This window comes from Medicago truncatula, chromosome 2 (genome assembly GCF_003473485.1).
Source record: "Medicago truncatula cultivar Jemalong A17 chromosome 2, MtrunA17r5.0-ANR, whole genome shotgun sequence".
NCBI classification, from domain to species: domain Eukaryota; kingdom Viridiplantae; phylum Streptophyta; class Magnoliopsida; order Fabales; family Fabaceae; genus Medicago; species Medicago truncatula.
This window is the reverse complement of record NC_053043.1, coordinates 48,843,416-48,858,092: the sequence shown is the minus strand read 5'-3', so window position 1 is coordinate 48,858,092 and position 14,677 is coordinate 48,843,416. Positions and strand designations below refer to the sequence as shown.

General features: G+C 35.4%; 3 protein-coding genes across 3 annotated transcripts; all 3 read left to right on the top strand.

Moving 5' to 3' along the window:
• The first annotated feature begins 926 nt into the window (after positions 1–926).
• Positions 927–6,331, top strand: LOC11432358 (casein kinase 1-like protein 2). Its single transcript, XM_003597517.4, has 14 exons — positions 927–1,305; positions 1,405–1,445; positions 2,185–2,254; positions 2,364–2,512; positions 2,597–2,692; positions 2,790–2,860; positions 3,864–3,925; positions 4,023–4,086; positions 4,171–4,255; positions 4,344–4,470; positions 4,599–4,681; positions 4,763–4,826; positions 5,025–5,167; positions 5,751–6,331. Exons 1-14 carry the CDS (start codon positions 1,230–1,232, stop codon positions 6,045–6,047), a joined length of 1,428 nt encoding a protein of 475 aa, XP_003597565.1. The 5' UTR covers positions 927–1,229; the 3' UTR covers positions 6,048–6,331.
• Positions 6,332–6,457: 126 nt separating this feature from the next.
• Positions 6,458–8,611, top strand: LOC112419461 (uncharacterized). The gene is made up of 2 exons (XM_024777185.2): positions 6,458–7,001; positions 7,607–8,611. Exons 1-2 carry the CDS (start codon positions 6,960–6,962, stop codon positions 8,609–8,611), a joined length of 1,047 nt encoding a protein of 348 aa, XP_024632953.1. The 5' UTR covers positions 6,458–6,959.
• LOC112419306 (uncharacterized) lies at positions 8,253–11,214 on the top strand. Its single transcript, XM_024776819.2, has 3 exons — positions 8,253–9,769; positions 9,881–10,104; positions 10,182–11,214. Exons 1-2 carry the CDS (start codon positions 8,918–8,920, stop codon positions 9,923–9,925), a joined length of 897 nt encoding a protein of 298 aa, XP_024632587.1. The 5' UTR covers positions 8,253–8,917; the 3' UTR covers positions 9,926–10,104; positions 10,182–11,214.
• Positions 11,215–14,677: the final 3,463 nt, after the last annotated feature.

The window sequence follows — 14,677 nt, the reverse complement described above, 5'->3', positions numbered from 1 at the left end:
ATATATATATATATATATATATATAAACACTATTTAAAGCGCATGTGTGCCTAAAATAGAGTCAACCATATCAAGTTTTAAAGATAAAGTAGCAAAAGAAGATACCGACACAACATCAATAAATAGATTTATGAACCTTCAACTACCATCAAGAATGAAGTTTGATCGTAGTGGGCAATTGATCAAGAGACAAAATCTTGTTACTGAAAATATAAGAGTTTCTCTCCTTGTAAATGCAAGACAATCAGACCATTTGAAAACAACGGTGAATGTCTCTTCTAAACTTGTGAGAACCACCAAAGTGTGTAACATAGTGTATATCAAAAGAATACATAAATGTACATAGACGACCTTAAACAAAAAAAAATGGAGATTGATGTTTTTATTTTTTATCAAGTAGTTTAATTGTTAGAGATTCAGCATTTTAAGCAAAATAAGTGGGGTGTTCGAGGTTCGTCCTCGACCCCTATATAACAATTGAGATAAGCTCACAAGGACTTGATAAATTTATTTTACCCTCTATAGTTTTGAATATAAGCAACAACAAAAAGCTCATGCTAATTAAAAATAAAATAATAATTAATCAATTTAATTTTGGTTTATGCAAGAAAAAATATTGGATTTTACAAAATAAATATCCTTGATTAGAATTGGAATTTCTTGGAATTTATTTATTTTTGACTAAAAATAATTGATTTGTTTATTTTAAAAAAAAAAGAATTGGAATTTATTTATGACCGGTGGTATATTAAAAGGTTTTTTGTTGACCAATAATAAAAGAAGTTTTTTTTAAATAAATTCAAAATTAATAAAAAAATATTGAAGCCCAAGTCTAAATTGTTTTTTTTTTTTTTTTTTTTTTTTTTTTGTGTAAACCAAGTATCTCTACTTGCAAATGCAGATGGAATAAACACGTAGCCAGGTGGTTTGATCAAGTTACTGCTGGCTTGAGTCGTGAGAAGAAAGAAAACAAATTACGTTTGTTTGGATGCCAAAGCAATCCTGAGGGGAGGAGAGACAATCTCTCTCTCTCTCTCTCTCTCAATAATAAACATCTTCCCTTCCAGAGAGAGAAACTCTTTTTTTCTTCCAATTTTGTCCCTTGCCTTTTCTTCATTTCTCACTTCTATCCCGTTCCTTTTCTTCTTTCCTTTCTCTTTACCAACTCCTTCAGTTTCCAATCTTCAATTCCCAATTTCTAGGGTTTTATTAGGTTTTTACCCGATCCAATGGAACCTCGTATTGGTAACAAGTTCCGTCTTGGCCGCAAAATTGGTAGCGGATCCTTCGGCGAGATCTATCTCGGTATCATCATTTTCCTTCAATTTTTCAATCCATCATTATTTATTTTTTCAATTATTATTATTATCACTAACTTTGAATTTATTTAATTTGAAAATTCAGGTACAAATATTCAGACAAATGAAGAGGTTGCAATTAAGCTTGTGAGTATTTTTTTCTGTCATATTTAATTATGAAATTTTCGTTTTTTTTTTTTTATATTTAATTCTAAAACACAATTTGCATGTTTGTTGGTCAAAGTTATTGATTCTAGCTCATAAAGGTGTGATTTTTATGTGTATGTGTATGTTTGATTTTGGGGTGACAAGAATTGATTTTGAGTAAATTGATTATCTAAAGTGATTTGTGTTTGAATACATTATGTAAAAGTGAGTTGGACAGTAAATTTGAGTGTAAAAATCAATTCTAGAATCAAAAGCTACAAATCTTAGCTTCAAGTAGAATCAATTATGGAGGAAAATTCAGTCCTATTCGAAAGCTACGGAACATGTCAAAATCAATTCTACACCTCCAAAAGTGGAACCAAATATTCACGTGGTGTTGTCTATTGTTCAATTTTAATGAGTGCAAAATTGAAATAAAGGCGTGCTTTATTGAATGTGTGGTGGAATGTTTTTTTGTTTGAACTTTTGTAGAGGAATTAATGCATCTAAAGGTGCTAATAGGTGTGACCAAGGTTATTTGCCTGTGTCTAATTAAATTTGTCGCTTGTGTATTGGTTTGACAACTCAAAAAGGGTGTTTGGCTGCATACTCATGTCGTTTATCTGTTGTTTTTAATGACATTGATGACAGTTAACTTATTGAAGAACGGTGTTGATTGTTTATGATTATAGATGTGTTTAATTGATGTTTAACTCTTTCTCGTTGCTATTGGATTCAGGAAAATATCAAAACCAAGCATCCTCAGTTGTTGTACGAATCAAAGTTGTATAAAGTACTTCAAGGCGGAAGTAATTTCCTATCTTACTGAATTTTTATCCTTATAATATCTTAGTTTACTTCATTAGACTTCATATTACTCGGATTAAATGTTTTCGGTTGGCTACTTTTATATGGCAGCTGGTATCCCGAATGTGAGATGGTTTGGCGTAGAAGGAGAGTACAATGTTCTTGTAATGGATTTACTAGGACCAAGTCTCGAGGATTTATTCAGTTTTTGTAGTCGGAAATTGTCCCTTAAAACTGTACTCATGCTTGCTGATCAGATGGTAGGATTTCCTTTATTGCTTCGTCTCTTTCCAATTTTTTATTTACTTAAATCTTAATATGGGGAAATCTTGAACCGTTTGCAGATAAATCGAGTTGAATATATTCATTCCAAATCATTTTTACATAGGGACATCAAACCAGACAACTTCCTCATGGGTCTGGGGAGGCGAGCTAATCAAGTATTAGTTAAATTCTCGCTTTTTCATTTACTTTTCTTCTCCCTTTCTGTCATCTCTTGGATTGGATTTATCCTTTTAAAATTTACCTCTGTTGTAGGTGTATGCCATTGACTTCGGTCTTGCTAAAAAATACAGGGACACCTCTACCCATCAGCATATACCTTACAGGTATTTTCTGTCATGTTTATTTAGTTTTTGTGAATTTATGTGTAATGTCCTAGTTGAAAGTTGAAGCAAGTTTTAACTATATGAAATTAGAGGAAATTAGGACAACTATAATTCGATGATGACAAATGCATTATCTGAAACTTGAAAGTATTGTTTGTTGCATGACTCTAACTATTCACTGGGAGTCGTTTACAATAAAAGTATTAGCTTTAATTCGGGTGATGACATTAGGTGGCGCCTTTGGTTTGGTTTTGTGTTTTATGCAGAGACGAATCTCTTGTTTACATTGTTGGAAGATTAAAAAAATAATCTATTTCTCTCTAGAGCTTTGATTAACTACCAAATCGATTAACTACCAAATGTGGATGCGTAACAGAGAATTGCTGGAAGAATTTAATTTACCCACTATAGGAACAAGTTATATGAAAATTGATAGATCTGAACAGACAATCAATCAAGTTTAGATTCTTTTTGTCCCAATTGTTGGTGCTAGTTTCTATTTTTGTATTTATGAAAACATGTTTCTATACTCGTGCATAACTAGCTGCTGTTAATTATACAATAAGTAAAATCTCTTTAAGTAACTTCTTTAAAGATTGTTATAATCAATAGAAAGAAAATTAAGGTATTTTTCAACAGAGAAAATGGCGAGGTCTTAGGTGGATAGTCTAATAACTACAGGGAGGCGAAAGAAATCTGTAGGACAAACCATTAGGAGAGATTTAGAGGATATTATTTTGGACCTAATATGTGATAGGACTTTGCGGTGTCAATTGATTCATGGAGCTAATCTCACCTAGTCGAAAAAGGCTTAGTTGTTGGGTTGATTGTGTTATTCATCTTTATTTATTTTAGTTTACTTTATTTGCTATTTTTTCAAATAACTTTATAATAAGTTTCGATTTATTGATTAAAATGGTTCTTGCTTATTGTATTGTAGTCCTCAGTAATCAACTTAGTTGTGGGTTTTCTCTGAATTTTACTTGCTTATAATCCTTTTCAGAGAGAATAAGAACTTGACAGGAACTGCTAGATATGCTAGTATGAATACGCATCTTGGAATTGGTACGTTCGCACATCTCGTCTTCCAACTCACTTGCCTTTGTATCTATTGTTGGTGATTGATTCTGAACTTTTGGAATGTTTGATCATTATTTATCAGAGCAAAGCCGTAGGGACGACTTAGAATCACTTGGATATGTTCTTATGTACTTTCTGAGAGGAAGGTAATTATCCTTGCCATTATGTTGTTTTATCTTCCTTATCAACTGCTTTTAAATTAATTATTTATTTACTTGGTATTTCTACAGCCTTCCATGGCAGGGATTAAAAGCAGGTACTAAAAAGCAGAAGTACGAGAAAATCAGTGAGAAGAAAGTTTCTACTTCTATTGAGGTACAACTGTACTATAAAATATTGTTTTGGTACATACTATGTTTCAAACTCCTTTATCCTAATAAAGCGTGGCTTGCTTTTTTGTTAGTCCTTGTGTCGTGGCTACCCCTCAGAATTCGCTTCGTACTTCCATTACTGTCGGTCATTGCGGTTTGATGATAAACCAGATTATGCATATCTGAAAAGGCTGTTTCGCGACCTTTTCATTCGTGAAGGTTTAAGCCTCTTTGTTTTCTTATTTATATTTTACTTTTGAAATTATTAAGGTCTTTGATAACTAGATGGTCGGGTTTTAAATTTTAATCTTGTCTGTGTTTTGGCTTGTATTCTTCTGTTGCTGCAGGATTCCAGTTTGATTATGTCTTCGATTGGACCATTTTGAAGTATCAGCAATCTCAAATTGCCACTCCTTCTGCACGTGCCATTGTAAGTGGCGGTGTGCTATCTGGTGACATTAATTGTTATTTTGTTTAGGTTAAATTGTCTTACTTAAGTGACATATTGCAGGGTTCTGGTGCTGGGCCAAGTTCTGGATTACCACCAGCTGTTGTGAGTGCTGAGAGACCATCAGGTATAATTATATTTACTTTTACAACCCTGGTCTATTATTTTAGGTGTGTGGCTTCATACTTTCTTAGCTTAACAATGTGTTGGACATTCAATGTATATTTCCTGTTCTTCTATGTTTTTCATTTATCAGTTTTTCCATTTCTTACTGTACTGTCAGTATTTTTAATGTTTTTTTTTTAATGGGGAAATTTCTGTTCAGGTGGGGAAGATGGTAGACATGCTGGTTGGTCTTCATCAGATCCTGCTCGTAGAAGAAACTCTGGACCTATTGCAAATGATGGAAACTTGTCTAGACAAAAAGCCCCGGTACCAAGTGACTCAAATGGATCTAAAGAAGTTATGGTGAGTATATTCATTTATGGGACCACTGATGACCTAGTTATCTCTTGTAGAAAGCTACATGATGATGTTTTATTTTATTAACGATATTAAGCATACCACCTTTCTCATTGCTTTCTGTTTAAGAAAATCAACGCTGTATTTCAAAATGGAAAAGAAATTATGAATCTGCCCTTTTTTGCTTCTTTTCTTCTGGTCATAACTAGATTTATAAAGTATTGGCTGTTCCATGCGTGTCTATCTGCACAATTGAAGCATGAGCTAAGCAATTAACGCAAATATTTTTCAGAAGTCAGCTTTGTTTAGAAAAGTTATATATCATTCTTTGGACTCCGCTTCTTCAGATTTGCTACATCTAAAAGTTTTGTGCTGTGAATATACTTTGTAGTTTTTGCTTTTCGGCCGAAAGAAACTTATGTGTTTGTACTTTTGGGGTTAGTCATGTCCTATGTGTTTGCTCGAGGTTAATTCATGATTTTGTCATGTATGATATGACATAGCCTGCTTGTTGTCACAATACCCTGATTTTTTTTATTGCAGCTAGTTTTCATGTTATTTTTGACATTTTGGTCTATGGTTTATGCAGTTGTCTAGTTCTAATTTCTTCCGGCCTAGTGGATCTACAAGACGAGTAGGTGCTGTTTCCAACAGTCGTGATGCAGTTGTTAGCAGTGAAATTGAACCCTCTCTTCCTCTTGCCAGGGATGGTAGTCCTGGAGCACTCCTTAAAACCTCTGGTGCTCAAAGAAATTCACCTATCACATCATCGGAGCACAAAGCAACCACATCTTCTGGCAGAAACACATCGAACATGAAGAATTTTGAGTCAACTATCCGAGGTATTGAGAGCCTGAATTTCAATGACGAGAAGGTACAGTATTAGCAGCTGCCACTCTTGATCACCGTATCTTGTTGGTAAAAATTTAAAAAGTTTTATACTTTCTCACAAACTACCGAGTGGATTGTTGTCTGTTGTTCATTTTGTTGAGGAAAGCTACTACAAAGTTGGGAATTGTGACCACAAGTATATAAAAAAGATGCTTATGGGGTTGGTTTCCTGTCAAAGCTTTACCCATAAAAAAGGCTTCTTCTGTTAATACAGTTTACATTTTACTCCCATTGGTTCTTCAGCTTCAGCTTTATACAATCGTTCCTCTTTTATATTCATTCTTGTTTTGTTGGTAAATTTATATTCATTCTTATCTTTAGAAGGTATATCATCCATCTTTTTTAAGTTCAAGTGGGAAATTTAATGCAACCAAAAAAATAATAAAATTTGAAGTTAATATGTATATTTAAGCCTCCTTCAAAAAAAAAAATGTATATTTGAGCCAATATCCACCAAGGGATATTGTTTCTAGCAGAAGCGCAACTAATTTCTCACACGATGAGCCAATGTTTGAACCTCGTGTTAAAAACAGCATCATGTTTTTGAAAGTATAAAAATAAGAATAAGGTTTAATTAAACGTTTGGTCCCATAACTTAATTGTTTTCATTTTGGTCCCATAAGTATAAAATTTTCCCGTTTAGTACCTCATGTACATCTCCGTCGCGACTACTCGTCCATTCTGTCAAATGTTATAATCTACCGTTAGTGAGTGCACACGTGGACAATCCAACGTGGCACGTTTATAAGTGTTATGTTAGTGTAGAGAGAGAAGCATTCAGTTTTAGAAAGAGGAAAAGAAACATAGAGAGAAGAACGAAAGAAGAAGAAACGTCAAAACCCTAGTGCGTGTGAATCTGAGCAATCTAAGGAAGAAGACGACCAATTCCAACTCGAAGGACACTCCAATGGCTGAGGAGAACGATTTCGATATTGATGCTTGGGTTGAGGTAAGATTTCTTCAACATTTTGAAATTAGGGTTTCTGGTTCTTTGAAATCTGGTTTTGGGTGTCTGGTTTAATGGTTTTAGGGTTTTCGTTTTCTGGTATTCTGGGTTTAGGGTTAGTTTAATTTCTAAAAAACAAAGTAAAAATCAATTTTTTAAAGATGTACAATGTAATGGATCAAAGTGTAACAGAGATAATTGTTTCTATTGTATTGAATATGAACTATCAATTCAACTCCCAGTGTATAAACTAAGGAGGAATAACAGCCAATTTGCAAGTAAACTAACAATAGAAAGAAGAACTTGAAGAAAGAGTACAAGGAACAAGAGAGAACTAGAGAATCAGAGAGAGAATAAGAGTTTCATCACATATTTTTCATGCTTATTTCCTTGCCTTTTCTCATATTTATAAGAGGGTCCATATTCCTATTTCCCATAATGCCCCTTCTAACTCTAAGACTCATTACATACAACCCTTTTCTTTATCTTCTTCTTTGTACCAATTTCTGTAAATCATGAAATAGATAAAATTGGTTTGAAAATATTGTTTTATGCATCTTCTTTGTTGTTTATGTTATTTAAACACAACACACCATTGTTTATTGTAGGCTGAGGATGGGAGGTTTGTTCTTGTACTACACCACGGGGGTGGTTTTGTTGAGTTCAACCATGCTGCCTATAATGGCATTGAGACTGTTTTGGAGTGTGAAGAAGACGAATGGGCACACTTCTCAGTGTTGTCAACCGTAAAGCGTTTAAGTTACACCATGATTAATGCTATTTGGTACTATGAACCTTACCTGGTGGATGAGCTGGTTCGTTTGAGGGATGACCTGGGTTGTATAAGGATGAAAGCAATAGCTGAAATGCATGGAAGGGTTCATTTATATGTAGAACGTAATGTATGTGCTCCTGAACATGCCCCTAACTTAAACCCTTTGATTGAGTACCCTTTAGGACACGTGGATCCTCATGGTGCAGATGATGTGGAAGAGGGGGGTGCGCATGTGGAAAAGGTGGCTGTTGATGAGGCAGAAGTGGTTGTTGAGGTTGAAGAGGTGGTTGTTGATGTGGAAGATGATGTTACTGAGGTGGAAGAAGTTGAGGTGGACAAGGTGGGACCAGATATGGAAAGTGCTTTTGTGGGACCATATATGGGAAGTGGATTTGATGATGTGGACACTGAGGTTAATGAAGTAGGGACCACTTTGAGGGAGGAAACAAATGTTGGGGGGGGGGGGGGGGGCACTGAGGATAATGAAGTAATTGATGTGGGTCCCACTCATGTTAGCTTTGAACAAGATCTTAATGGGCCAAGATGTGGAGTGAATGGGCTTGCTGGATCTGCTGGACTAGAGGGTGAATTAAGAACAAGGCTTGATGACTTAATAGATGTTTATGGGTCAGACTGTGAAGCTGTTGAGAAGGAGGATAATGAACTTGATGTATTGTTTGAAGATTCAGAGGAAGAGATAGGTCAGGAAGACAATTTTGGTTATCAAGTAAGTGCATCTTTTCATCATCAGTTTGAAGATGGCGTTAATCTTGGTGAAGATGTGTTTGTAGGTGGGGCTGCTGCAACAGAAACTGAACCACCAACTAAAGCAGGGTAGAGTAAAGAAAAAGACAAGGCTGGGTCAAGTGGAAAGGGAAAGGGTGCAGCTAGTAGTAAGCCAAATAGGAAGAGAGGAAGACCAACAAAGAAGAAACAAGTTGATTCTGAAGCTGTGTTTGATGATGAAGTTTTACAAGAGTTGCTTAACAATGGTGACAATGGTCAGTCTAGTAGAACAGACAAGGATAGAGGATTAAGTGACACTGAGGAATATGAAAGTGATGTGCTAGATAGTGGTTGTGACAGTGAAGATGAGGATGAGTTGCCTAGGAAAAAATTCTCAACCTTAAAGCTACCTGACAACATGTATGATTACAAATGGGAAATAGGAACATTTTTTCTCTCTAGAGAACAGTTCAAGGAAGCCTGCAGAACATATGTTGTTCATTCTGGAAGAGCATTAAAGTTCTTGAAGAATGATAAAAGGAGGGTTAGGGTGATCTGTAAGGGAAACAAGGGAAGCTGTGAGTGGGAGGCTTATTGTGCAAAAATCCCAGATGAAGAAACTTGGCAACTAAGGAAGGTAACTAAACATAACTGTAGTAGGGAGTGTAAGATTAGGCTTATGAATCCTAAGTGGTGTTGGCCTAAGTTACATAACAGGGTTAAAGAGAATCCAAATCTGAACTTGAAATCTATAATTGATAGAGCACAAACTAAGTGGGGAATCAATGTTGGTCCAAGCAAGGCATACAGAGCAAGAGGGATTGCAATTGATATGGTGGATGAGTCATTCAGGGAGCAGTATACCAGAATTTATGACTATTGTCATGAGTTGTTAAGGTCTAATCCCTACTCAACTGTCAGAGTTAGCAATCAACCATTTGTAGGAAGTGAAGAAGCATTGGAAACACCTGGAGCTATTATGTGTCCACACTTTCAGAGGATGTACATTTGTTTTAAAGCTTGCAAAGATAGCTTCTTTAAGTGTAGGCCAATTATTGGATTGGATGGATGTTTCCTAAAGGGTTACTATGGAGGTCAACTGTTATCTGCAATTGGAAGAGACCCAAATGATCAAATGATGCCAATAGCCTTTTCCGTGGTTGAAGAAGAAACTAAAGAGTCTTGGGCATGGTTTTTGGACCTTCTTGTCAGGGATCTTGGTGGGGTCAGATTGTGTAAGACATACACTTTTATAAGTGATCAACAAAAGGTAACTACTTAACTTCAATCAATTTGTTAAGTTTATCATGTAATGCTTTTATTCTTTTAATATTCAATTGATTTTAACTTCAATTCATTTTTACTGGTTTTTGCCTTGTAGGGACTGTTGCCAGCTCTTGAAGGAGTTAATGTGGAGAGCTGTTAAGGCAACCTACTCAAATGCCTTTGATGATGCTATTCAAGAGATTAAAAAGATCAGTGAGCCTGCATTTGAATATCTAAAATTGATCCCTGCTAAGCATTGGAGTAAGTCCCAAGTCACTAATGGGCCACAATGTGATACCTTATTAGGGAATCTGAATACACCAAGAATTGGTTGGTTAGGTAAAATTTATGTGATGTCTGTTATGTATGTCTGTGATGTCATTGTAATTCTGAGTTGTATATTATTCAATGTTCAGGCATTCAACTGAGTTTGATTATGAAGTGAGACACATTGCTGCTGGAACAACTGAAAAGTTTTTTGTGAATATGCAAAGAAGATCATGTGATTGTAGGAAATGGTACTTGACAAGTTTGCCTTGCTGTCATGCCATTGCCTGCATGAGGAACCAAGATATGAACATCAATGATTATGTCCCAGACATCTTCAAGAAGGACTAGTATGCAGCATGTTATGCTCCTGTCATATATCCAGCCAATGGTCAAAGTTTGTGGGAGAGGACAAAATACAATGATCTTCAGCCACCACCAATAAGGAAGCAACCAGGTAGGCCAAAAAAGAAAAGGAACAAAGAGGCAGGGGAGTTGATGAAAGATGAGTATGGAATGAGGAGAGCTAGGTGGGGTCTTAAGTGCAGTAGATGCAAGCAAAGTGGACATAATAAGGCACCTTGTAAGCTTCCACCACCACCACCACCAGAATCAAGTCAACCTGCAACTGCTCAAGCCACAAGTGCAACTACTGCAACTTCTCACCCTGCAACCACTCAGACTGCAACTGTTGTAGGTAATCAGAGGAATAGTCAAGTTGCTCAAAGGAATAGCCAGTGCACTTCTGCTCATAGAAACACTCAAGGCACATCTGCATCAACTTCTCAGAACACAAAAACCAGAAAGAGGAAGCAAAAAGATCAACCATCATCAACACAACCAGAAACATCTAAGGGAAAGAAGAAGAAAGTTTCTGCAAGAAGGGATGGTGCAACTTCAACCCAGCAGTAATTGCAAAGTGAAAGACTCTACTATGGGCTTATTTTGATGTAATTTTGATGAAATGTAATGCCTAAGTGCATTTAACATTATCTTACTTTTAATATTTTGCTTGTTGTGTAATAGTAACCTGAATCCCTGTTTTGGTGTGATGTAATGCCTAGGTGCATGCATCTCCTTTTTTGATGTAATGGTAACCTGTGATGTAATGCCTAAGTGCATGCTTGAATCCTTATTTAGGTGTAATGGTTACCTTATATAATGAAGTATTTTTATGGTTAATTTCTGTTGCAAATCTTTAATTTATATACAACTTCATCAGTATACATTCATCAAGTATACCTTAATAACATCATGCAACTTAACATGTTACCAATAAAGCAAGAAACATTTATCAATTCTAATTTGGGAATAATAGCTTTTCATTAATAATCAACAAGATACATTATCACATTACATTACACAGACATCACATTACACAGACAATTAAAATGTCACATTACACACACCTTGTTCTATTACAATCATAACATACTACTATTTCAAATACATCAAGCTCCATGTTCCACTCATTTTGCAGATCAACACTGTCCCTAACACAAGGCATACTCCAAAACATGTTAATCCGAAAATCAAAGATATTTTCAGCCAAAATCTTGTCTTTTGCAACTCATTCTTCAGCTTCTTGTTTTTTTTCTCCACCTTTGCAAGCTTCTTTTCCAAATCATTCTTATCATTGTCTTCATTATAATATCCATCAATTAGCTTAAAAAAACTGCAGCATTTGTCAAATTGATTCTTGTAATTTCTGCACCCCAAAAATTTTCTTCCACAATTTGGGTTTGCACTATCCATAACAGTGCGAATAACACTTTCCTCTCCACACTTGCACTCTATAATTGTTCTTCTCCTTAGATTCGAAGCAACAGACCCAGTAGAGTAGAGCTGTCAAAATGGATCGGGCCGTACGGGCCGGGCCGAAAGCCCGAATAAAATGCAGGGCTTGGGCCGAATAATAGCAGCCCGAATTTTTTCAGGGCTTTTTAGCCCGACCCGAAAAGCCCGTAGCCTGTTAGGGCTGAGGGCAACCCGGCTAAAATTGATCCAATCTAATCCTAGAAATGAAGTGGCCTTCAACCTTCTAGTTGTGTTAGTGGTAACGCTTCACTAATCTAATAAATGAAATGAAAAGTACTTTGAAACAGCTGTGTTTATTTATGGCCTATTTTTTGTTTATATAAGTGCTTAAGCTAGAGCCAAAAGTATGTTAATAATTGAGCTTTGTGATGGATCCGTTTCAAACTTGCTTTATGATGGATCTGTTTTGTTTCAAACTTGTCAAAAGTATGTTAATATTGAGCTCTGTATCTCCAACCTTATGCATTTCTGCTAGGCTGTTTTGTTGGAATAATATTATGCTATACTATCTTGGTTAAGTCTTGTTATGTAGAATTTTAGTTTGGCAATTATTATAAGAAGCATTCAACCAATTTTATTTTTCTTATGTCTCTTTTTATACGCTAAATATTTAATTAAGTGGTCATGCTTTTATGCTCTATATTTAACAGTCAAATTTCTTAAAGAATGGAAGAAAAAAAAAAAAGGAAAAAGAAAAGGCCAGGGCTGGCCCGTTAGCCTGGAAGCACGTACAGGGCCGGGCTCGGGCTCTATTTTTTCAGCCCATATTCAAACAGGGCTTTTCAGCCCGGCCCTTAAAAGCCCGTTACCCGATCGGGCCGGGCGACCCGTTTTGACAGCACTAAAATAGAGTAACCCATTTGCCACGAATTTGTGTTATGTTTTGACATCATGAAAGAGGAAAAAATTCGAATTCGAATTTGATATATTTGGAATTCGATTTCGAAAATTGATAAAAGGATGTGATTCGAACTAGAATTTGTGTTTAGGTTTGTGTTTGATTACGATTTGGGTGTTATATTTGGCATGGATTTCGATTTGAAGGAGGAGATAAGGAGGAAGAAAGAGGACGAAGGAGAGAAGGGGAAAAAACCCTAATTTTATGGGTTCTAAAATAAAAAACACTTATATACGTGCCACGTCGGATTGTCCACGTATGCACTCACTAACGGCATATTATAACATTTGACATAATGGACCAGTAGTCGCGACGGAGATGTACATGAGGGACTAAACCGGAAAATTTTATATTTATGGGACCAAAATGAAAACAACAATTAAGTTATGGGACCAAACGTTTAATTAAACCTAAGAATAACTGTTTCTTTTTTTTTTTTTTTTCCTTCTTCTAAAGGATAAGAATAATTGTGTTATAAGGCCGCTGTTGTTTAAATTTTATGAGATTTGATACAAATAATAAAAGTAAACGATAGATTTTGTTTTGGTATGGTTGAATCAATAAAAATAACATTTTAGAAAAATAGTAATTAATAGTTTCACAATATCGAGTATAATAAAATTTGATGTTTTTTCATATTATTTTTGTCAACAATAACCAAAAAAAAATTGTCAAAAAAATAACTTAATTTTTTAAAAATAAATAGATGTGTTTCCAAGAGGTTAACATTCTATAAACTACAGAAAACTTAAAATTTTGAGTGTCTTTATACTTTCTGTAATAATATAACTGACACATTATTATGGGGTGAAAAGAAGGAAGTGTGATACTCTTTATATCTTTCGTTTTACAGAATAGGAGCACTATATGGGATTGTGATCAGCTATAAACAGTTTTATTGGATTAAGATACTTGCAAGTGGGGAAAACTTGAGGAAATAATATTGGAATCTAGACCATATATAAAAGGAGGATGATGTTGAAATTTGAAATAATATGAGAAAAAGTAATTTAAAGGTTGAGATGTGAAAATTGAAAAAATATGTTTCCAATTTTATTTGCACGTTACACTTTTAATGATGAGTAAACTACGATTTTAGTCTCTAACTTTGTAATGCTCTTTCAAATAAGTCTTTGAGATTATGAGTGTATCAAAATGATCTTTGATTTTATTCAATTGTTAAGTTGATCTCTACATTTAACTACTTTGTTGATTTTTGTAATTTGAAAATATACGATGGAGCTTTTGAAACTATTACCGGGATGAGTCACGACCAGGTCGCTCTCTTTAAGACGTTTCGCGGCACTACCTGAATTGTGCAAGGTAGACTAGCAACCGCGCCGTCTCCAGGATAAAACAGCCCAGATTCTTACTGTACGATTAAAGGCTGCACTGCCAGAAATCGCTCGAGAATGACACCTCGATATGGTACTTAGACCACTCTTCCGAAACCCACAATATGGTTCTTAGACCACTCTTCCGAATCCCACAATATGGTTCTTAGACCACTCTTCCGAAGCCCACAATTTTCCGAAGCCCACAGAAAGAGGAGGAGGAAAAGAACGATTCGTCAACACAAATCGCGGGAGATGAGAAGGGGAGAAAACCAGAGAAGAGTATTCGATTCTCAGTTTTGGAGTGAAGAATACTATTCCCGAGCTCTCAATTTATAAGGAGGATTTCTACTAGAGTGTGTGATCTACCCGATGTGGGACATAAAATTTTCAATTCACACTTTACACTAGTTTCTCCATCCTTGTGTTTACATTCCAAAGGCTCCACAAACTCACTAGTAAACTCCAAGTTTTTCCAATATACACTAGTGTTCCAACAATCCCCCACTTGAATTCAAAATTGGTTTCGAAAGTTACGTTTTAAACGTTTCTTAAAGATTGCTAGTAAACAGAGGTGTCGCCAACAACTTGAACC

Excerpts from the sequence above, each read along its gene's own strand:
- LOC112419306 (XM_024776819.2), top strand. The coding sequence starts at position 8,918 with ATGTATGATTACAAATGGGAAATAGGAACATTTTTTCTCTCTAGAGAA. Across the intron at positions 9,770-9,880 it reads TTATAAGTGATCAACAAAAG|GGACTGTTGCCAGCTCTTGA; the intron begins GTAACTACTTAA and ends TTTGCCTTGTAG.
- LOC112419461 (XM_024777185.2), top strand. The coding sequence starts at position 6,960 with ATGGCTGAGGAGAACGATTTCGATATTGATGCTTGGGTTGAG. Across the intron at positions 7,002-7,606 it reads ATATTGATGCTTGGGTTGAG|GCTGAGGATGGGAGGTTTGT; the intron begins GTAAGATTTCTT and ends TGTTTATTGTAG.
- LOC11432358 (XM_003597517.4), top strand. The coding sequence starts at position 1,230 with ATGGAACCTCGTATTGGTAACAAGTTCCGTCTTGGCCGCAAAATTGGT. Across the intron at positions 1,306-1,404 it reads CTTCGGCGAGATCTATCTCG|GTACAAATATTCAGACAAAT; the intron begins GTATCATCATTT and ends TTGAAAATTCAG. Across the intron at positions 2,255-2,363 it reads TAAAGTACTTCAAGGCGGAA|CTGGTATCCCGAATGTGAGA; the intron begins GTAATTTCCTAT and ends TTTATATGGCAG.